This window comes from Calypte anna, chromosome 4B, assembly GCF_003957555.1.
Source record: "Calypte anna isolate BGI_N300 chromosome 4B, bCalAnn1_v1.p, whole genome shotgun sequence".
Lineage (NCBI taxonomy): Eukaryota > Metazoa > Chordata > Aves > Apodiformes > Trochilidae > Calypte > Calypte anna.
In genome coordinates this window covers 22,827,455-22,848,959 of record NC_044249.1, presented here as the reverse complement: position 1 = coordinate 22,848,959, position 21,505 = coordinate 22,827,455, and the positions used below count along the sequence as shown (strand labels likewise).

The window sequence follows — 21,505 nt, the reverse complement described above, 5'->3', positions numbered from 1 at the left end:
CTTGCTTGGGATTTTGTTTTCTTTCTGATGAAGCAGATGGTATTTTGTTTATGGCAAGTGCAGGTCTCCTTGGTGGCCCTTGGCCATACCTGGCCTCTAAGGGAGAAGAGAAGAGAAGGTTGCTGTGTACTGGTGGGGGCTGAGAGGTGGCAGTGACAGGAAAGGTGTGGAACTGAGCAGTTCCTCATCCCTGCAGCCCAGAGAACTGGGACCATGGAGGTCCCCAGACCTTGATAAAATCAAAAAGGTGTTGGTGTGATCCTTGGTGATCCCGTGCTGGGTCTTCTGGTGAGTGAAGGTGGTGACAGAGTGGTGGAAGCACAGAGCTGTGTGTCTGTCCTGTCACAGAGCAGCAACTCAGCATCCCCCTCAGCTCTGCCTGGGAGGAATCTGTGGTGCAGACACCTCTCTGCTTCCCTTACCTGGACTTGGAAAGTCTTTTATTTTTGTTTGGCTTTCAATCCCTAGCTGTTGAGAAAGGAGCTGCTCTCCTGTGGGACAGTGCTTCAGATATCTGACCTACCAGATGATGGCTTTTCAGATCAAGATATCAAAAAGATTGTTCAGCCATTTGGCAAAGTTAGTGATTTCCTTGTACTGCGCTCCAAAAACATGGTGAGTTCTCCTCTGGGAAGTTTGTGTCTTCAGAGTGCAAAAGAAGTTGAAAAAAATGCAGTGTTTGGATCCAAGCCTTGGGTCTGAGCCTCTGCTCTGAGAGGGAGTTGATGTTTTCTGTAGAGTCCTGAAATCTCAGCTTTTAAACACAACTCTGCATGGGCTTAGAGTGGGAAGTCCTTGGAGCTGTCAGGAGCAGCTTCTCAAAGGGAAAGAATGCAGCAAGTGGTGCCTGGGATCCACATAAATTCTGAAAGTCTCCTTTATTTTAGGCCTTCTTGGAGATGAACTACAAAGAAGCTGTGATAGCAGCTGTGAAATATGGGAAAACAACACCCGTGCTGATCAATGGCAAACGGGTGAAAATCAGTGTGGCAGAGAAACCAAAACCAGCTCCTGCCCAGGTGAGCAGCCTGGGGCTGACCCAAACCTCACAGATTTAATACTTCTTAATGTGTTTTAAAAAATCCTTTTCATAAATGGCTGTCTAAAGTAAATAGGAAGCAGACTCCCTCAGGCCAGTTCTCCCTTTTCTTGGTTAAGCTTTGTATCTGTGAGTAGCATCACAAGCAGCAGAAGCTGAGCCTTCTGTTGATATGTATGTGTAGTTAATGCTGCCTATGTGTGCAAACACAGTTGTGTACAAATTAATCAGTGAAAGTTGTTCTTTCTGTCAATTTCAGGCCAAAACGAGCATCAAAAAAAAGACTCCAACTATTAAAAAAGTTGCACCAAGTACAAAGTAAGTGTTGGCAGCACAGACAGCAGTGCTACTGCAAACCAAAAGGCTTCATATCTCTTTGGTTCCTGGGGATTTACTGGGTTTGAGCTTTTTTAGCTGGACTGATATTCCTCAGTTATCTCAAACATGATTTTTCTTTTTTGTTTTTTTTTCCCCCCCTGCTCATAACAGAAAAGACAAGAAAACCACCACCACCAAGACAGCCAAATCCATTGCAGGTGAGGTTATTGCCTTCCCTTTTTGTTGCTGGTGTTAAGGCACTGGAAATAACAGGCATATAACTTCCTGTCCCTTGTTTGATTTGTTCTGTGAAGAACGTTCCTGAGCACAGTTAGGGACCAGACATCATTTTGGTGGGAAATTGGGCTTTTTTAAGGATGTGTGTTGGTCTGAAGTCATCAGCATGGTCACCTCAGAATCCAGTTTCCAGAATGGAATTGAGATTCCTGTAACAGAGCTGATTCACAGATGGAAACTGAAACGTTTACAGTTGTTTCAGAGAAAAAAAACCAACAAACTTTATCAGGACAAGGTTCTGTCACCAGATTCTTAAACAAATTCACATAGGATGCTCTGCTTCTTGGCTTTCATTCAGTAGTTTGCTGGAATTAACTTAGGTTTGGGTTTTTTGCAGATTTAACTCAACTGTGCAGTTAAGTTTTGGAGGTTTAATTATTCTGTGTGTATTTTTATACTCCACAAAAGAAAGAAGCATTTCTGCTGACTTACTTGGTTTTGGGTATTATGTAGGTAAAAAAGAAAAGATTAAGAAATTGATCAAGACAGGAGTTAGTAAAGTCAAGAAAACTTCAGATACTGCAGGTAAGACAAATGAGAACTTTTACTTCTTACTGGGCTTTGCACAGCTTCTCCTGGATGTACATTTGCTGCCTGTTTGTAACAAGGAGCAGGACTTTAAGTGACAGGAGGCCTCTGGGTGTCTGGCAGAAGAATCCAGAGTGCAGTTATTTCCCTTTTGCAAGTCAGTTGACTTGGTTGAAATGAAGAATGCTTTTTCTTTTTCTTAGCAGCAAAATCTGTAGATGCAGAACTTCAGATCTCAGCAGAAACTGAGATGGACATGGAGGGAACCAAGGTGTCAGACCCAAAGAGTGTGGCAGAAGGGGACAGTGCTCCTGAGCCTGGGAAGACAGAGGAGACTGAGCCCCAGGGAGTGACCAGTCCCACACCTCTGCCAGGTACCTCTGGGGCAGTGATGCCATTTTGATGTTGTTTTGCTGGCTGTAGGTCAGGTGAAGTTAACCTTGTGGGCTTGCTTTGGTTTTTTTCCAGAGAAACTTGGAGAGGTGCCTGAGGCTGCAGCGTGTGATGTGGATGAGTGTAAAGAACCCTTCACTGAGCAAGGTAAACTGCAGCCTGCCAGGTTCCTTTTCCTCGTTTCTGTCCTAAACCTCTCTGCTCCTGTGAGCTAAATGAGGGTGCCTGGGTGGCCAGGAAGTGAAAATCATAGAATTGTAGAGAAGTGACACAGGAGATGAGGAAGGGAGATCTGTGAGAACAGAGGGAGTGATGAAATGTAACCCCACAGCTGATCCTCAGGGCTGAAGTGGCTGAGCAGCCTCTCAGCAGACACCAGGTTTCCAGCCACACCTCTGCAGTGGGACGTGGGGACTGGTGATCACAGCTCATTAGAGCAAAGGCTCCAGAGGGTTTCTGTCTGTCCTGATCACAGAGCTTTACATCCCCTGCCAGAGCTGGTTCAGGAGCTGCTCTCTTCCCCATATTCTGCAGCTAATGGCTCCCAGGCACTGGTTTAAAGATGCCACCAGCACATACTCATTCTCTCACACCCTGCTGGGTCTTGTCCCAGGGAAAAGAAAGAAAGAAGATTATGTGGACACTTGTTGGGCACCTGCATAGTCCCCATGTGCCCAGCTTGGTGTGGTTATTCAGCTGAGGCCTTACCTCAGAAAAGTGTTTGTATGTTCATGAAGAGATTAATTTTTTTTGCATCCCTTCTTAAACCTTTTTATCTGGAAGCCTTTGCCTCACGTTGCACATGCCTCACCACTGCCAGAGGAGGTTGTAAGTGAAATGGAGAAACATGTAATTTTTCACAGTGAGGGTGGTGAAATGCAGTGCAGGGAGTTCTTAAAGCTCTGCAGTGTTTAAAAATATTTAAATATTTGCTGAAATCCCTCACTCTTTTTTTTTTTCTTATTTAGAAGCTCCAGTAGCAACTCTGAAGAGTGAAGAGCCCCCAGAACCAGCTAACCAGGTCAGTCTGAAGGTGCTCACATCCCCTGCCTGGGAATTTATTTTGAGAAACTGAGCATTTTCTCCTTGCTGTTTGGGCTCTGTCTGCCTCTTCCCTCTTCTGATGCTTTTGTTTCCAGCTCCTTTCTGCTCTGATGATCTCTGTTGCCCTCCCGTGGGCCTCTGCTCTCCAGGTGCAGGATTTGCACACCCAGCCCTGCAGTCCTGGATGTGTGAGCACATCACAGCTCTAAAATAGTGCCACAATTCCAGGGGGGGTTGGTTTGCTTTGAATTTTTGATGAGGTAGCATGAGACAATGCAGGGTTTGTACAGAACTGGCTGAGATGTAGCAGTTACATCCATAATTAAACAGTAATTAAGGTGAGTACATGGCACAATGAGAAAAAAGGGTTAAAAAATTGTTCAACATGCTTTGCTCCTGTAACTGCAGGTAGTACAACCTGCTCTCAAGCAGGTGCTTCATCCTGTGTGAGGGTGGTTTTATGTAGTAAAAATCAGTTCACCCACCAGCAATAAACAGTTTTGGTGTAGAATGGAGAAAAATACCAGTGGTGCTTCCTTCCCTTTGCTTACAGGAACCTGATGATGGGTGTGTGGTGGTTGTTTCCAACTTGCCTGAGAAAGGGTACTCTGTGGAGGAAGTTTCCAACCTAGCAAAGCCATTTGGAGGCCCAAGGGATGTGCTGATTTTATCATCTCACAAAAAGGTTGGTGCAGGGCTTGGTGCTCAGCAGCATTTCCACCTGGGAGCAGCAGCAAATGTGTTTGTAGCAGATGTGGTCATGTAGCATGAGGGGGGTGAGGGGCTTTTCTTTAATGGCAATACAATTCTTTTTGTGTTTTCTTTATTTTAAAAGGCATATATGGAAATAAACAGAAAATCTGCAGATTCCATGGTTAAATTTTACACCTGCTTTCCAATGTCAGTGGATGGAAACCAGCTCTGCATCAGCCTGCTGCCCCAGTATAAGACAATAAAAGATGAAGTAAGTGCTAAAACCTCCTGAGAGGCTGGGGTAGGTGACCAGGTCTCAGTGCAGGGCAGGGCTTTGTGTTTATCTGACTTTTGTGCTGTTGAAGGCTGCTCTTGGAAATGTCTTTTTTTGGTCCTGGTCCTCTGGTACCAGGGCAACCCCCATGCCAGGTGTGCTGTTGACTTTATTGATACAGCAGAAGCTGAAAAGATGTTGGGAGTCAGCTACAGAGCTGCTGCTGAACTTTGTGTTACATTTCAAATCTTACAGTGTCTTTTTTCTTTCTTTCTTTGTTTCTCTCCAAAGGAAGCAATCTTTACTGCTATAATTAAAGACTCTGACCCTCAGGTAAGTTGCCAGCAGTGTACCTTCTCCTCTGTGTGCTATCAACACACAGTTCTTTAAATTGGAATTAGTCTAACTCATTCTGAAGTCTCATCTCATGGAATTGGTATCCAGGCTTTCTCTGGAGCTAAATGTTTGTATCTGTTGTCACGGGTGGATGGGCAGGGGGGGGATGAGTAAATGTTCACTCAGTTCAGCTCCCTGATGCGTGAAGTGCAAGGAATTAAACATTTAATGGGAGTCCCTGGAGACCCTCCCCTTCTGTTAGTGTTTTCTCATGTTCTAACCACCAGCTGCTGACCACTCTACCTTGCAGAACGTGCCCTCTTTGCCTCCCTGTAGTGTCACTCCTCTGCCCAGAGAGCTTTCTAGACAGATATTTTGGTTTAACTACCAAAGCCATCCCTGTGCTGCCTTCAGTGGGGTCTGTCCCCCTTCTTGTCCCTCTTGTGCCCTCCCTGCAGGCACCCCTGTCCTGCTGCTCTGTCCTGCTGATGCTTCTGGTCTGCTCCTGCTGAAGTGACAAAGAATGGAAACAAAACAAACCAGACCTGCAGAGGGGAGGGACAAAAATCTCTTCCTAAGGGGCAGCTTTCAAGTCTTTAAAGAGGAGACTGGTTTCAGAGCTGAGAAGTCTCCTGGTCCCTTCGGACTTTGTGTCCCAGGGCCCTTCCCTTTGATCTGCACAAGATGTTGGGGTCAGTCCCTGGTTTTATTGGCACTCCGTGGCTGTCAGTCCACTTCAGCCTTCTGCACCAGGATCCTTCCTGGGTCTCCCTGGTGATAATTCCCTTTGAAAAGGAGAAACAGCAGAAATTAGATTTGACCAAGGAGCAAACTGAGCAAATAAACCAACTTAGAAGTCCAACTTAAAAACCAGGGCAGGTTTCTGTGCCTTGACCCGTTTATAACCTGACCAGACAGTGTCTGCTTTTCAACAGACTGAATTCTGTTTAAACTTCAGCTTTATTTTGCTGTGTTCCTTGAAGAGACTTTTGCTAAAGAGTTAAAAAAATTAAATGATAGTTTAAAACAAGGCTCTGGGGTGGATCCTTTGAAGCTTTTGACTGGGAAGTCCAGCTGGTTCCTGTGAGATGCTGCACAGAAATCTGGAAACCCTGCTGGGAATGTGAAAATGTGAGCAGAGGGTGTGTGCTGAGGGTGTTTTTCCATGAGATCCACGTGCTTCCAGGAGCTTTCTGTGAGGCTTTTCTAGTTCAGTACTGACTAATAAAGTCTGGGCTGAAGTTAAAGCAAGTTCTCTGATCCCTTTTTTCCAGGTCAATACTGAAACTCTCCATAACCAGTTTGTGCACCTTGGGAACTTGCCAGCTGATGGGTACAGAGAGCTGGAAGTGCTTTGTGTGGGGCTGCGTTTTGGGAAAGTGGATCATTATGTGGTACTGAAGAATAAAAACAAGGTAAATAGGTTTCTTTTCCTAGGGTGCAAAGTGCTATCTGAGGGAAGAAAACAATTTTTTAAAAGTAGCTTTTTCACCTCCCAGTACCAAAACTGTTCTGCTGCTGAGAACTGGAGGTTTCTGACTTGTTCCCCCTGTTCCATTGTCCTCTGTATCCACAACATCATTTAATCAACAGCTGCTCCCTGCAGCTCGTTTCAGTCAGAGATGTTGGGCCCCCCAGGGGTATCACGGGCTGTGCCAGCTTCATCTGTGACATTTGTTCTGCAGTACAGAAGGCAGATGAAGCATGGAGCTGTTTTGGTTTTCCCTGCAGGCCATTCTGCAGCTGGACAGCCCCAAGTCTGCCCACTCCATGTACACCTTCCTGAAGCAATATCCCTACACCATGGGGGAGCACACCTTGACCTGTGGCTTGTCACCCCATGGAGAGGCTGCTGAGGTGAGCTGGCTTCTTGTCAAGGATGTCACATCATTTGTGTGGGACAGAAGCACCTTGCCCTGAGGAGGTGACTCCCTCCATGTCAGTGTTTGCTGGCAGTGAGGGGCAGAGCAGCAGCTGGATCAGCTTGGCTGTGCTCTGGGATGTGGCAGAGGTGTGGCAGGAGGTGCTGCAGTTTGCCCCCTGTCTCTTCCTGTGATTTACAAACGTGTGTGGGGTCTCTTTCCACTGCTGGAGGTATTTCTTGCTGAAGGATGGAGAGAAGAAAGGAGGAAAGCAGCTGTTCAGAACTGCTCAGAAAAGGGTTGGTGATTGCAATGGGTAGAACCTCTCTCTGGGTCTGGCCTGATTCATCTTTTTAGCTGTTCTGAGTCCTGTTGTTTCCAGGCTCAGTGTCTGTCAGCATGGGCTGTGTGCCCACAGCTGCTCCCATCCTCTCTCAGAGAAGGGAAATCCCTCTGCAGTTTGAGCAGCTCCCAGTTTGCCTCTGGTGCTGTGCTGAGGGAGCAGCTGCAGCAGGTGAGCACCAGAGAGACAGGAGCTCAGAGCATGTTCCACTGGACAGGTTACAGAGTTTTAAGCAAAAAATACAAACAGGAGGCACGTGCCAGGAGCATCCCAGCTTCCAAAGGGAATCCAGGTGTGGCAGCATGGAGGTAAAACTGACCCTGCACCCCATGCTGTGACCTTCTCATGTCCTGACCCAACATAATATTCTAACTGAGATGAAAGTGACTTCTGTGTGCTCAGAGTTTACCTGATGGAGGTTGGACTCTGATCTTTGGAGGTGCCTTCTGGCCCCCAACTTTCTGTGATTCTGTGATGTTCTTTCAAATAGGGGCAGTCTTCAAATGAGTTTGTGCCTTCAGAAAAGAGATGGAGCTTTCAGCCCCTCAGTTTTTAAAGGTTTTGTTGCTTTTTAACATTGGTTGGGCCTGTGCTGCTGACTGTGCTGCAGCACTTCCCTGCTTCCTGGCTGTCTCGTGTTTAGCAGCAGCCATTATTTCATTTCACATTTATTCCACAAGTTTCTTCTACCTGACAGGAAGCAGAAAGGTGTAGTCACCCTACAAGAAATGAACGGTGCATTAGCAGGTTTTAAGGAACAGAATCTTGCCTTGGGTTCTCTGTAGATAATTGCTTAGAATGTAATTTGTCTTCACTAAAGGAGTGACAGTGAGTTTTGAGTTTTATTTACCAGCCAGGGTCTCTGCCCTCAGCCAAGCTCTGCAGCCCTGAGTGTCCTTGCAGGCCCAGGAAAGAAGATGTTGCCTGGGAAGAGATGAATTTACCATCCCTGCCCCCAGGCAGGTCACAGACCAAAAGCTGCTCAGAAACCTGGCAGCTGTGGAGAGGAGAGGGACAAAACTCTCCCTGCTGTGCCCAGAGACCTAGTGACACCTCTGGCACTGCCAGGGCCTTTCCTTTGTCACCTCCTCTTTGGGGTGACAGGTGCCTGGGTTGGGGGTTTTGGGGTGTCCCTGAGCAGGGTGAGGCACTGACCCTGAACCCTGATTTTTGCCTTTCAGGCAGAACCTGTGGAAAAAGAAGTGAAGCAGGAGGAGCCAGGCCAAGGAAGGTATGGCTGTCACCTCTCTCTCTGCTTCCAGCTTTTTCTCTGTGTTGTTTGTGGCTCAGGGCTGGGCAGGGGCTGAGCCACCCCTCAGCACACCTGGGTGTGATGCCAGCTCCATCCCCTCTGCCCTGCTGCTCCTTTTCCAGCTGTGGTGTCTGTGTGTGCAGGGAGTGCAGTGCCCTGCTGCAGAGCTGGGCTGTTGGGGAGCTCTTTACAAAGAACCTGGGCACCTGGGGTTGAAATCCTGTTTGCTGTGTGCTCTGCTGTGATTGCTTTACTAATTTGAGCAGGATTTTACCACAGGTCCTGGGAAGTATGTTTGGGAAAATACATGTTGGTAAGACAATTTTTTTCGTTGTATTTAACCACAAAGTGATTGTTTGGTTTTTGTGCTACAGCACTTTCTCCTCTGTCAGAGCTCCTGGCTCTATTGTGTCTGTTTCCCAATGCTAAAAATAAACTGAAACTTTCTTGTCTAACTTATTAACATTAACTTCATGCTGTGACACAGGTCCCTGTGAATGTGAACCAAGTTAGAAAAAAATAAATAAATGTTTATTTAGATGCTATATTAACACCAGGACCCAGAAATGGGAAATGGTACTTTTTGGTATGTTCCAGTTGAAACTGTTTTACAATTAAATAACAATTGTAGTAAAAAATTTAATTGTGGAATAACTGTTTGTTGTTGTTAGAGTTTGGAATATGTTGTTTGGTTGTTTTTTTTATAAATGGATAGATCATTATGAGAGTTCTTGTTAACAATTATGACTTAAAAGACTTTTTGTGCCTTAAATCTATATTTCTGGATATGAAATACCCCTTTAAAAACCAACCAAAACCAAGAAAAAGCTGTGTAACTGTTTCTAAGCTTGGATTTCAGGTGATGCCTTTATCTTGTCAGGGACTGTTACATTTCCAAAACCTGTTCCTTCCCAAAGCAAAACTCTCCTAATTCCATGGAATTCCTTCTCAGACCTTAGCCAGTTTTGGAAGTGTTTTGTTTCCAGATCTCCTCCCACCCCGTGGGGACAGAGGTGCAGGTGACCTTCTCGAGTCCAGTCTGGGGCTTGAGCTGCCTGGGGGAGTTCCTGCAGCCCCCTGCCTGACCCCAGGACCCCTGCCTGGGCAGGATGTCCCTGCAGACCCCAGCACATCACTCTCCTGGCTGAGGCCTTGGCTTGGCTCTGCCCTCCTTCTTACCCTCTCTGAGCTGCATCCAGTGAGGAGCAGGACGTGCAGATGTCTGCAGTGGGGTTTCCATGGGCAGCACCTGGTCAGGAGGTTCTGGGGAGGACTCAGTGTGGGGAGCAGAAGGGACTTGGCCTCTCAGTTTTCTGGGAGGATCTTGACAAAGCTGTGGCAGGCTCCTGGCAGCTGGTGTTGTCCAGCAGGTATTTCATCTGTCCTTGTGCCTCGTCTCCTTCCATGAACAGCTCTGCTCTTCTTTGAGGGTGCTGCTGCCTTTCCTTGGCTAAAACAGCCAGGATTTTCTTGGCCAGGTTCAGCTCAAGGACCCATCCCACTGCTCCTTTCCGCCCTCTTGGGTTTGCCCTCTGACAGGATTTGCAGCAAATCCATCTTGCAGGTCCCTGTGTGGCTTCTTCCCCATGGAAAGGTGTCCAGCAGGTCTGGAGGTGTCACTCAGAGCCCCTCAGTGCTTCATCAGGCTCACTCATCTTCCTCTCAGCCTCTCACTGCCTCTGCAGAGCTCTCCTTCCCACCCTTCCCACTCTGCTTTGAACCCAGCCATGGATTTTGGAGACCACCAGGGAAGGCACAGGGGGGGTGTTGGCATGAAAGGAGACACAAAGTCCTGAGGATTCAGGGACTAGTGTCTCACTTGAGTTGTGCAGAGGATAATAGATGTGAGCAGCTTGCTCTGAGCAGCTCCAATGCTCACTGACATTTTTCCATCCCTGCAAAAAACACAACCAGGAGCTGTGGGGTGGGGATTAGTGAGGCATTAGAGCCTGTGTTTGTCTGCTCCTCAGTGACAAAGCTGGGCTCTCAGGGCCAGGCTCTGGGCTCTGCCTTCCCCAGGCAATGCTTTTGCAGCACAGAGTGGTGAGACAGACAGACAGACATCTGAGTGCTCTGTGGGATGCTCAGGGAGAAGAGGAAATGACCTGAGAGGGTTTCTGCTTTTGGAATCACTGACAAAGTGTCTCCTGTGTTAGGACTGAGTAAACCCATCCCAAGTAACAGGGTGTGAGGAGCTGTTAGAGATGGCTGGGATGGGGGAATGAGTGAGGTTCCTTTTCCTTCCTCAGGCTTCAGTGGCTGTGAGTGGAGCTGCTCGGGCTCTGAAGGAGATTCCCCATGATTTTTGGGGCACAGCTCTGTGTCCTGGTGCTGGGCTGGGGAAGGATGTCCTCACAGGATGTCCTCTGTGTGGTCCTGGCCTGTGACATCTGCACCAACTTTACATTGGTGCTGGGAGAGAGATTTTGAAGCAGGATTCATACCCTTCCTCCTCTTTTCTCTCTCATTCTGAGTGAGCAGAGGACAGTCCCCTGGGTCCAGAGGAAGCCTTTGGGATGGGTGTTTTCCTTGTGCTCCCATAGCACAGGTGTCCCCTGGGTGGGTCTGCTGCCTTTTTTCTCTTGATTCCATGTGTCTTCAGCTCATCAACCCTTGCATCTGCCACTTCAGGACTCAGGATGTCCTCTGAGTTCCATTCCCTCTGCCCTTCCCTTTCCTCATCCCAGCAGCATGACCCCAGCAGCACTTTCCTGCTCCTTGTTCAGTTCCAGGAGGCTTTGCAGGAAGCTGCACTCTTTGTTCAGAGACAGAGATTCCCAGGAGCCACAGCTCGGGCTGCTCCACCCTGCATGGACACCAGTTCATGGTGCAGGTTTGCTGCTTGGACACTTGGTGAGATCCTCAGCACCTTTCCATCTGGAGATGGGTGAGGTGTTGGGATGCTCCTTTCCTCCAGCTTTGTGGGGAGAGGGGCACAGACATCTCAAATGTCAGGTTCTCCTGACATCACCTCCAGAGGATTCTTCCTTCCTTTCTTCCTTCCTTTCTTTCAGAGAAGGGCAGTGCACTTGCTGTAAGTGCAGCTCTCTGAGCAGCTCTCTCCTCTGCTTTATCATCTTGGGCTTTATTCTCCTGGGAGCTGATGGTGGAGCTATCCAGAGAAAACAGAGCCTGGCCAGGAGGAGCCTCTGGGCTCTGGTGTGCAAGGTCAATGCAGTTTCAGAACAAAACCATCCCTCCCTCCTCCCTGAACCTGAACCAAAAAAAAAAAAAAAGCAAAAAGCAAACTTCAGCCTCTGAGCTAGGGCAGGAATTCCCCAGGTTGGTGGCTGCAGAGTCTGCTGACTTCAGACACAAAACTGGTGATTCCCAGGGCAGCTGTGTCGGGGGTGCTCCCTCCAGAGGTCTGACTCCAAGTTAAGTCTCTCTGAGTGTCCGAGGTGGATTAAAGAGGAGCACAAACTACTCAGCCCTCCCCTCGCTGGGTCTGTGGCCACCTTTAGCACTGGTGGGTTCCCAAATGCTAAGCACTAATGCCTCAGGGAATCCCCCCCACTGCTGGCCTCAAGAGCTTGCTGCTAACTGTAGAATTCTCAACATAGTTTGATTTCTTCTGTTTTTTTTAAATGCATTTAGCTCTGGCTTGAAAAAATATCCAGAGGGATCAGGAGTGGTGCAAAGAGCAGCTGCTAATCCTCCCGTAGAGCCCAGTGTGGCACAGAGAGGACCCGTTCCCATCTCTCATGTCAAGGATGAGATGTCAGCAGAGCAGACAGAGCCCTCTGAGCCCCAGCTGGAGAGAGTGGGAAGGGAGTCCCCTGCAGAGACAGCTGTGGAGAAGGTGAACCCTGGAGCAGGAGCTGCTGTGGTGTCCATCCAAGGCACCCCCCCCAGAGCCTCCCCGGGGAAGTCAGAAGCCATCCTGCCACCGCCTGCCAGCGGGGAGGGAGAAGAGGCACTCAAGGACCCTGCTGGCCCAGAGCTGCTGGAACCTGCTGCTGTGGCTGCATCAGAGAAGGAGATCAAAGAGGAAGAGGAGGAGGAGGAGGAGGTCTCTGCTCCTGCTGTTGAAGCAGCACAAGAGGTGTCTGCAGTGGGCAAGGCTGAAGAGGAGCCCTCAGACTGCGCCGTGAAGCCGGCAGCGGGGGAGCCAACAGGGGCTGTCCCTGAACCCCTGTCCCCTGCTGCTGCTGCTGGGAAGGTGGTGTCACCCGTTGTCACACCAGTGAGCAAGCTGGAGGCTCCTGAACATCATCCTGTTCCTGAGGCTGTGAAAACCACACACGAAACGCCTGCGACTCAGATAGCAGAGAAGAAACCTGTGCTGACAGCTGGGGCAGCCTTGGAGAAGAAACTGGATGAAGCTGAAGCAGAGCCAGAGGTGAAACCAGAAGAGTCTGCTACACACAAAGCTGGAAGAGCTGCAGAGGAGGACCCTGAAAAGCTTTTGGTCAAGACCGGGGCGGAGGCAGAGAAGAAACTTGAAAATACTGTGGCCAAGGTTGGAGTTGCTGTGGAAAACACCACGAGTGCTGGCAGTGAGAGCAGCGAGGGAGGTGCCATCAGCACCCACCAGACTAAAGGCAGAGGAGCAGCAAAGCCTGATGAGCCCCAGCAAGCAGTGACATTCAGCTCCTCTTTCTCTGTCAAGGAGTATTCCTCTCTGAGCAAAACGTTTTTAAAGGCGGTGGTTTCTCTTCAGGATATATCAAAGACAAGGTTTCCACTGAGGAGAAATGAACCTTCACCCTGCAAAGCAGGGGAGCAGAAGGCTCCTGCCAAGCCTGAGAGCCAAGGCCAAGCAGTGGAGAAGAAGGTGTCACCCAAAGAAGAGGATCCCCCCCAGCCTGGGGGCAGCCAAGCAAACCCGGGAGATGGCGGCGGGAAGTGTAAAGTGAGCAGAAGTTCGGTGGTTGGTGGAAAGGGAGGCAATGGGAGGAATTCATCTCTGCAAGAGAAGGAATCCCGAGTGGAAACTAGGGCTAGTTCAAAACTGTCCCAAGAGGGAGAGAGTAGATCCTGCAGCATGAAGACAGAGACCAGCAGCAATAAGGTGAGGAGGGCAGGAAGGCCGGTGCGCTGTGCCTGGTCAGTAACTAACTCCATGCTTCTCAGGTCTGTTGAGTCTGGGACTCTGAGATTTATGTTCCCATTCCCTTTTCCATAAATCACTCAGCTGCTTTGGGCCACCAGAGGAGTTGGAGTAGCCAGAAGGAGGGCAACCAGTTGCTTTTAGGTGCAGTGTGTGCAACGCAAGGAGGTAACTGGTTTGAAAATGCTCCTTGGAAAAAAAAAATAAATCTAGCAGGAAGGTATTTTTGAAGCCAGTCTTTATTGAGTGTCATAACTTTATGTTCTTGGATCAGTTCTGAATGGGAATTAATAAGCTTCCTGTCCTGTCGTGAGCTGGTATTTGCCTTGTCAAGTCCTGCACAGACACGGGTTGCTGAAAAAAGAGGCTGCTAAGCAAGGTGCTACCTGTGACTCGTTGCTAGAGACTCTTTGCCTGGACTCTCCTGCTGACAGCTGGCTTAGTTCTGTATTTGCCAAGCATGTGATCAGAAGCAGCAATCTGGACAACTTAAAGTTCTTAAGGGAAAAAAAAATAGCTGTTTTTTTTGTTTTCTTTAAGTTTTTTTTCTTTCTCTTGTGTGCAGGTTGTTTGGCTTGAGTGATTTCATGTGAACTTCTGTCTGATTTTGCAGGCTTCTGTTGGTGGCAGTGCTAAAACTTCAAAGAGTGGCATTAGCAGCAGTGCAAAGCAAAAGGAGGTAAGGCTGGAACTGTGCCTGGACTGGAAGTCAGATTGCTTGGGAAGTGTCTGTGTGTTCTGACAGCATTCAGCATCCTTCCCTGGGAAACTCTTCCCATCAGTAGCTGTGCAGCCTAGGGGCTTAAAGCTGAAAAGCCAAGCCGTTTGGGAGAGACACTTCATTCAAGAAATGAGTGTTAAAAAGAGGTATTTTTGGTCTTGGGTGTTTTTTGTCAGAGAAAAAAGTAATTAATTGGATCCCAGCTGCCTGCATGAGAGCTTTCACTTGGGGGATGTGGAAGGAAGGAAGGGTGGAGTCTTGGAGCTCTTTCTAAATGGTTTTGTACAACAGGAGGTGGTCAGAACCTCTCCATCCATGGTACCTCATCCATGGGGAGGTATCTGCAGAGGGTTGTTGGGCAGAGCAGGGATTACATTGCATTTTTGGTGCAGCATTGGTTGGACGAAGAGTCTGGGAGCCTGTAGGCTGAGCTGCTCAATCTGCACAGGAAGGGGAAGAGAAATAGTGTCTGAGATAGCTCAGGCTTTGGGGAAGGGAAGCAGAAAGAAGTCAAGAAAAATGCCCAGTGATGAGTTTGTAGAGGTAGTGTTATGGGGTCACATCCAGGGCCTGCCAGGTAAGTCAGGGGTCTCTGTGGAAGAGAGATTTTGGAGATAAAGTCAGAGACCTGGATCCTTTTATGAATCCTGATCCACATCAGCTTCTCACCTGAGCAGCCTGGTGTGTGTCTGGAGGCACACAGCTTTTAAAAAAAGGGAAGAAAAGGTTGTGTGTAGACTTGGAGTTTTAGATTCCTTCTGCTGGAGGGTGGTTTGTAGGATTCCTGTAACAGGGGAGAGTTCATCTTGCCTTGGCCTGGAAGTTCTGCTTTGAGAAGGGTTTCTCAGTGGGTGCCCCGGGGAGGGGAAGGGTTTGTGTCCCTGAACTGATGTCCAGGTTGCTCTATCCCCATTTCCACACCTCTCCAGGTGTGTCCCTGCATTGATGTCCAGCTTGCTCTATCCCTGTTTTCACACCTCTGCAGGAAGAAGAGCTCTTCCCGTTTAACCTGGATGAGTTTGTCACCGTGGATGAGGTGGTGGAAGAAACAGAATCCCCCGTTAAAACCCGGAGGAACCCCCCCAGGGGCAAGAGGAAAGATGGTGCCAAACCCAACCCCTCCTCTGAGCCCGGCTCCAAGAGGAGGAAAGGGAAGAGCCCGGGGGCAGCACGGCTGGCTGAGAGCCAGCTCTCCTTTGTCACCTTGGATGAAGTCGGGGAGGGGGAGGAGGTGACTGCCCAGCTGATGGCAGTGGCTAACCTGGAAGCTCTCAGTGACCCCCAGGGCCTGGTGGTGGTGGATGAAGTGATGGAAGAGGAGGAGCTGCTGGCTGAAGCCGTGAAGGATCCCCAGTCCCTGGTGACCTTGGATGAGCTCTCTGAGCAGGAGGAGCTTCGGCCTCCCCGGCACCTCCCCGGGTGTGTCTTTGAGGAGGCAGATTTGAAAGCTGAGCCCTTGGTAACCGTGGATGAAATCGGGGAGGTGGAAGAGCTGCCCCTGAACGAGCCCACGGAGCTGAGCCTGGAGGAGGTGCTGAAGCAGAAGGAGGATGAGAAGGTGGGTGCTGAGGATGCTGGAGATGGGGGCTCCTCTCAGGCACCCGATGATCCCAGTGCCTTGGTGACAGTCGATGAGATCCAAGAGGACAACGAGGAGAATCCTCTCCTGACTCTGGATGAAGTTAATGAAGATGAAGATGATTTCCTGGCTGACTTCAATCGCCTGAAAGAGGAGCTGAACTTTGTGACAGTGGATGAAGTTGGAGAGGAGGATGAGGAAGAGGAAAACACTTGCCTGGAGAAAAACCTGGATGAGGATGAAGGCACTGAAGATGTTGTTGCCATTGCAGGACCAGAAGAAGAAGACATTGGTGGTGTTGCAGGACCAGAGGAGGAGGACATTGTGGCTGTTGCAGGACCAGAAGAAATGGAAATTCTGGGAGAAATGGGTCCAGAGGAAGATATTATTGCAACCTCAAAGTCAAAAGGTAAGGAACCTCTTGTAGAAAATGAAATGTTTGTCAGCAGTGCCATGCACAGAGGTCCTGGTAGCAAAGAGAGGAAACTGCAAAGCCCCAAATCTGATGAAAGAAATGGGGAAAACCAGAGACTGAGTGTGGAGTAGGACCTGAAGGCAAAGTGTTTTATCAGCTCATCTGAAGTCCATCTTTGCTGCACATTGGGGGTGTCCTGTGGGCTAAAACGGGGGGAAAACAGTGTCTTGTCTTGCCTTTAATGCAAAGTGGCCAGTCAGCCTGCCTGACACAGCTTGTAATTAACTGTGGCCTTTAATTAACAGGGCTAAACTTTACAAGGTGAGTGAAATGAAACAGGTACAAAGGTGTGACAGCTTCCAAGCCTGGAAAAAATAATTGTAGAACATCTGCATGGTGGAATGAGCAAAGGGTTAAGAAGGTGCATCAGAGAGCCAGCAGGCAGAGCTATATATATATATATATGTAACTGACACAGGAGAAGGGTCTGGCTCCAGGCCTGGGGGAGCTCTGCCTGAGGCAGCCTGGAGGTTTCTCTGTGCTGATGCAGCTGGGCACTGACACAGCACCTCCTGTCCTCCTGCTGTGGAAAAGCTGTGCTACCCTTCCTGCTCCTGGAGCTGAGCAGGGAGGAGCTGCAGCTGATGGGAGTACAGACTGCACACAGCTTCTGGGGGCACCCTGGGGCTCAGCACCCTCACCCCAAACAATTTCTCCCCTAGATCTCTTCTCCATCTCCCCTCTTGCAGCTCCAAACCCTTCCCCCTCATCCCATCCCTCCAGGCCCTTGTCCCAAGTCCCTCCCCAGCTTTCCTGCAGCCCCTTCAGGCACTGGAAGGTGCTCTGAGGTCTCCCCATTGCAGCCTTCTCTTCTCCAGCCTCAACACCCCCAACTCTCCCAGCCTGGCTCAGAGCAGAGCTGCTCCAGCACCAGTCCTGCCCATGGGATTCATGTCAGGAGTTCCTGGGAATTGCTCCATGGAAGGATCAAACCCAGTAGTGCATCTGGGAGCCAGGCCTGCACAGCTGGGTGTTAGAAGCAGTAGCAACAAACTTCACAGCCAGATACAGGAGAGAGAAATCCAGATGAGCTGTAGGTGAGTGGCAGCCTGTGTTTAACCTCTGCATTTCTGCCTCCAGTGGCTCAGCTGGGATCAGGAGATAAAGACCCAGAGGCTAAGAGGAAGAAAACTTCTCCTTCAGATGCAGCAAAGCCATTGAGCACCCCAAAAGGTAACAGCAGCAAAGCCCACCCCAAACTGGCTGGGGGACACCCCTGGTCCTGGCTGGGGGGCAGCTCTGGTGCCCCTCTGGAGGTGCCTCATTTGCCTCCTGCCCTTTTCTGTGTGTTTATCTTGGCTCCTACAACCAGGAGTGTAACAAATCCCTGCTCTTGGCTTCAGAGCAGCAAGAAAACTGAAAGTCCTTTTTCCTTCAGAGTGAGAAACATTTGCTAGTTCATTCCCAGGGAGCACAGTGCAGTTTCCCACTGTTCTCATCCTGGCACAGGTTTTATTACCAGCTCTCAGTGCATGAGGAGCACAGGAACTGCTGACATGCTTTGGAAGACCTGTGTGCCTCTTTTCCAAGATCCTCATGGAAAATACAATGTTTTTCTCTAAAACTGCTGATAGCACTTGAACTGTACAGAAGGGTTCCCAGGCAAGAGGGCCCCTTGCTTGGTGGCTTGTGTGACATTCCCTGGGACAGAAAACCCTGTGTAGCACCCTGCAGGCCAGAGGTTAAACTGAGCTGTGGGTATACAATACTTGGGAGGCCAAAAAGACTCCAAGGTGTTGCAGCTCCAGCAGGTCAGGTGCCCCACTGGCAGAAAAGTTTGTGTCCTCCTCCTTTTTGGGTGTAAAACCCACATTTAGAAGCTTAGATTTTTGAACACTGAAAAACCCCAACTAACTTGCCCCCAGTAACAACAACTGGGACAGCTTTGGCTAAAGGAATTGCATTGAATTATGATTTTTTTTTTTAATTGGGCTGTGTGTTGTTAATGAGATGTTTCAGAGCTGTTGTTTTGTTCCTCTTGGGTGCTGTCTCTTCAGATCTGGATTACCTTGTCCCCAAGGCTGGCTTTTTCTGTCAGATCTGCTCACTCTTCTACGCAGATGAGACCTCTGTGAAAAACCACTGCAAGACCCCTCTGCACCAGCAGAACATGGAGGTAACTGCAGCTTCTCTGTCCACACAGAGTCCTTCAGCCACTGCCAAGGGGTTCCTGGTGACACAGGGAGCTCCTCTCAGGGCTTTGAGGGGCTGGAGTTGTAAACTCAGACACATATTGTTAATTTATAGGATCACAGGATGGGTTGGGTGGGAAAAGCCCTTTAGGATCATGGAATCCAAACTGCCCAGGACACCCCCACCCCGTGTCCCTCACCCCCACCCCGTGTCCCTCACCCCCACCCCATGTCCTTCATCCCCACATCCCCAGGCTCTGAAACCCCTCCAGGGATGATGGGGACTCCAGCCCTGCCCTGGGCAGCCTGGGCCAGGCCCTGACAACCCTTTCCAGGCAGAAATTGTCCCCAGCTCCAACCTAAACCTCCCCTGGCACAACTTGAGGTGTGCCAAAAGTTCCTCTTGTCCCATCCCGTGTTCCTTGGGACCCCCCTGGCTCCAAGCTCCTCTCAGGGGGTTGCAGAGAGCCCCAAGGTCTCCCCTCAGCCTCCTCTGCTCCAGGATCAGCACCCCCAGGGCCCTCACAAGTTCTCCAGCCCCTTCCCCAGCTCCATTCCCTTCTCTGGACACACTCCAGCCCTCAGTCTCCTCCTTCTGCCCCCAGACTGACCCCAGGATTGGGGGTGCAGCCCCACAGCTCACTCTCTGCACCAACCCTCTCCTTCCCTGGGGCTGTGGGGTGGCTCCTCTCCTGCTCTCATTCCCATGGCTGCTCTTCCTCTTCTTGCAGAAGTTCATGGCCCAGCAGGAGGCTGAGGAGAAGGAAGGGGAAGAGAGGAGTTCGAGGTGATTGGAGGGAAGAAGAACTTCCTTCAGTGAAGCTAAACCTTAGGGTCCAGTCAATTTTGTGTATTTTGTTCTGAGTTACATTTGTAATTTTGTTTCAGAAAGAAGCGGTTCCTGTTGTATAAATTTTGAGCTCCGTAGAGACAGACTTAAAAAAAAACCACAAAAACCAAACCAAAACCAAACTAGAACAATGAAACCATAGAGTGGCTTTGATTTGTTTATCAAACCCTCGGGCTGGGGAGAGATTTCTTTCACAAGTGTTGGTGTGAAATAAATGTTCTTACTGTATAGTTACCTCCAGGGGGTTCTCTTTGATGTCATTTGTTGGGTTTTGCTGATTTTGGGTCATCATGGTGACCAGGAAGGACTCCAGCCCAGAGCCCTCTGCGTGGTGACACCTCCCAGGGGGGTTCCCAGGATGGACCTCATGGGGTGGTGATGGGACCTGCCCCATAAACCCTTGTTCTGCTCCTCCTCTGCTGCTGCTTTGGGTCTGGGCCTTCCCACGGGACCCCCCCAGTGACTCCAGGTGAGTGCAGCCCCCGTGGGGGCCACAGAGCAAACGTGAGGGAAAAGAAACCTCAGAAAAATGAGGTGACCACCCCCCAGCCACCATCCATCACCTGAGCACTGCTCCCCAACATCCTCAGCTTGGCTTCACCCCCAGACCAACCCCAACCCCACTGCCCATCCCGGGACTTCGGGAGCTGTTGGGAATTAACCCCCCCTGTGCTCCCTGCCCCCACCTCCTGCAGCATCCCTGCTGCCCCCCCTAAAACCCAGGGAGCTTTTCCACAGCTGTGGGGTGGGATCCGATGGGCAAGGGACAAAGGGGCTTTTCCCAGGGGCTTTGGGCACAACTGGGAAGCTGAAGGGGATGGAAATGGGGAGGGGGGGTGTGATAGGGACCCTGCGAGTCCCCTCAGCTCTCATCTCATTCATTAACGTTTTGTTAATGAAGTTCCTGCTGCTCCAGAGGGCCCGGGGGGGCTCCAGCCCTGAGTGTGTGTGGGGAGGGACTTGCTGGGAAACCCAGGGGTAAAAATAACCTCCCCGAAATAACCGGGGGGCCGAGCCCGGCCCCAGCTGTCCCGGAGGTGACGGGTGTCCCCTCCCCCGGCTGGGGAAACTGAGGCAGGAGGAGGGGGATGTGCCCCCCAGAGGACACTCTGCCCAGGGGGGGTTTGGGGTGTGTGTGGGGCTACACCCAACTCTCAGGGATGCGGCGGGGTCACCCCACATGTAGCTCAGCCCCCCCAGACCCCCATTTTCCCACCCTGGGGGTAGTGCACCCCCCAAGCCTGTCCCTGGTGCCAGGGTGAGGGGCTGGGGCTGCACCCAGGGGGTCTCCAGCACCTTCCACTCCCCCCCCACCTCCCCCCAGCTCCCCATCTGGGCAGAACCCCATTTTTGGGTCTTTTTTCTGGGGTGGGGGCTGGTGTCTTCTCTGTGGGGTACAAAGAAAGGTAAGAGCAACCCCTGGCCCCTCTCCTCTCCCTTTTGGGGTGCTCCCACCCAGCTCCCCCCGTTTTTTTTTTTCGGGGTCCCCATGGTGGGGGGGCACCCAGCTGAATAGGGGGGTGCCAGCCCCCCCCCTCCCACCCCCTCCAAACTCGGGGTGTCTCTCCCACCCAAGCTCCATCGCTGCCCTTCCCCTTTAAGAGGGGCGGGCACCGGGCGAGGGGCGGGGGGTTCGGGGGGGTTCGTGGGTGGGGGTTGGATAGAGGGGGGGTCAGCAGGCGGGAGGTGGCGGGGCCGGGCCGGGCCGGGGCGATGCTCCGCGTCTTCATCCTCCACGCGGAAAATGTCCGCACCCCCGACACCGACATCAGCGACGCGTACTGCTCCGCCAGCTTCGGAGGTGAGGGCTGGGGGGGCTGGGGGGGGGGGCCATCCCCCGGGGGGTGGGGGGTGCTTGGGATTCCCACGGGGTGGGGGTGGTCCCCGCCCGGCTCTGTCCCGACAGCGGGGACGCTGCCGAACGCGTTTTTGGGGGGTCCCGCAGCTCCCCATATCCCCCCCCCACCTCCTGCCCCCCAGATCCGATGTGCCCCCCCCTCCCCAAGTGATGCGCCTTGTCCCCCTCTCCCCACGGGTCCTGTTTCTCACCGTGGGTGCTTGGGGAGCCCCCGAGCCCCCTCCCAGCTCCTTCCTTAGGGGGGGAGGGAGGAGGCGATGCCGGGGGGGCCCCGGGGGGGACATAGCTGAGCGGTGACAGCACCAGCACAGCCCGGGCTATTTCTGGCCTCTGCTCTGCTCCAGCTGGGGGGGACACACGCCCGTGGGCGAAGGGGGGGCCTGGGGGGGCCCAAAGGACCCGTTGTGTGTTGGAGACCTCCCCCCGCCCCCCCAAGCCGTGTACTTCGGCCAGGGACT

General features: G+C 51.0%; 2 protein-coding genes across 19 annotated transcripts in view; both read left to right on the top strand.

Annotated features, from left to right (window-relative positions):
* The window catches only part of ZNF638 (zinc finger protein 638), a 42,337-nt gene extending 22,908 nt beyond the window's left edge, over window positions 1–19,429 (top strand). For 2 of the 8 annotated variants that reach the window (XM_030450466.1, XM_030450472.1), the window contains exons 7-26: window positions 469–615; window positions 888–1,019; window positions 1,299–1,357; window positions 1,529–1,575; window positions 2,108–2,179; window positions 2,386–2,556; window positions 2,651–2,722; window positions 3,544–3,596; window positions 4,173–4,304; window positions 4,455–4,583; window positions 4,878–4,919; window positions 6,197–6,337; window positions 6,654–6,779; window positions 8,309–8,358; window positions 11,977–13,393; window positions 14,046–14,111; window positions 15,139–16,141; window positions 17,288–17,380; window positions 18,205–18,323; window positions 19,071–19,429. In XM_030450466.1, coding sequence (XP_030306326.1) covers window positions 469–615; window positions 888–1,019; window positions 1,299–1,357; window positions 1,529–1,575; window positions 2,108–2,179; window positions 2,386–2,556; window positions 2,651–2,722; window positions 3,544–3,596; window positions 4,173–4,304; window positions 4,455–4,583; window positions 4,878–4,919; window positions 6,197–6,337; window positions 6,654–6,779; window positions 8,309–8,358; window positions 11,977–13,393; window positions 14,046–14,111; window positions 15,139–16,141; window positions 17,288–17,380; window positions 18,205–18,323; window positions 19,071–19,130 — 4,131 coding nt within the window. In that variant the 3' untranslated portion in view covers window positions 19,131–19,429. The remainder of the gene's footprint in view (window positions 1–468; window positions 616–887; window positions 1,020–1,298; window positions 1,358–1,528; window positions 1,576–2,107; window positions 2,180–2,385; window positions 2,557–2,650; window positions 2,723–3,543; window positions 3,597–4,172; window positions 4,305–4,454; window positions 4,584–4,877; window positions 4,920–6,196; window positions 6,338–6,653; window positions 6,780–8,308; window positions 8,359–11,976; window positions 13,394–14,045; window positions 14,112–15,138; window positions 16,142–17,287; window positions 17,381–18,204; window positions 18,324–19,070) is intronic. The other 6 variants (XM_030450469.1, XM_030450473.1, XM_030450467.1 and 3 more) reach the window with 5 other exon arrangements.
* Window positions 19,430–20,860: 1,431 nt separating this feature from the next.
* DYSF (dysferlin) overlaps window positions 20,861–21,505 on the top strand; it is a 63,679-nt gene continuing 63,034 nt past the window's right edge. For all 11 annotated transcript variants that reach the window (XM_030450499.1, XM_030450497.1, XM_030450486.1 and 8 more), the window contains exon 1: window positions 20,861–20,990. In XM_030450499.1, coding sequence (XP_030306359.1) covers window positions 20,903–20,990 — 88 coding nt within the window. In that variant the 5' untranslated portion in view covers window positions 20,861–20,902. The remainder of the gene's footprint in view (window positions 20,991–21,505) is intronic.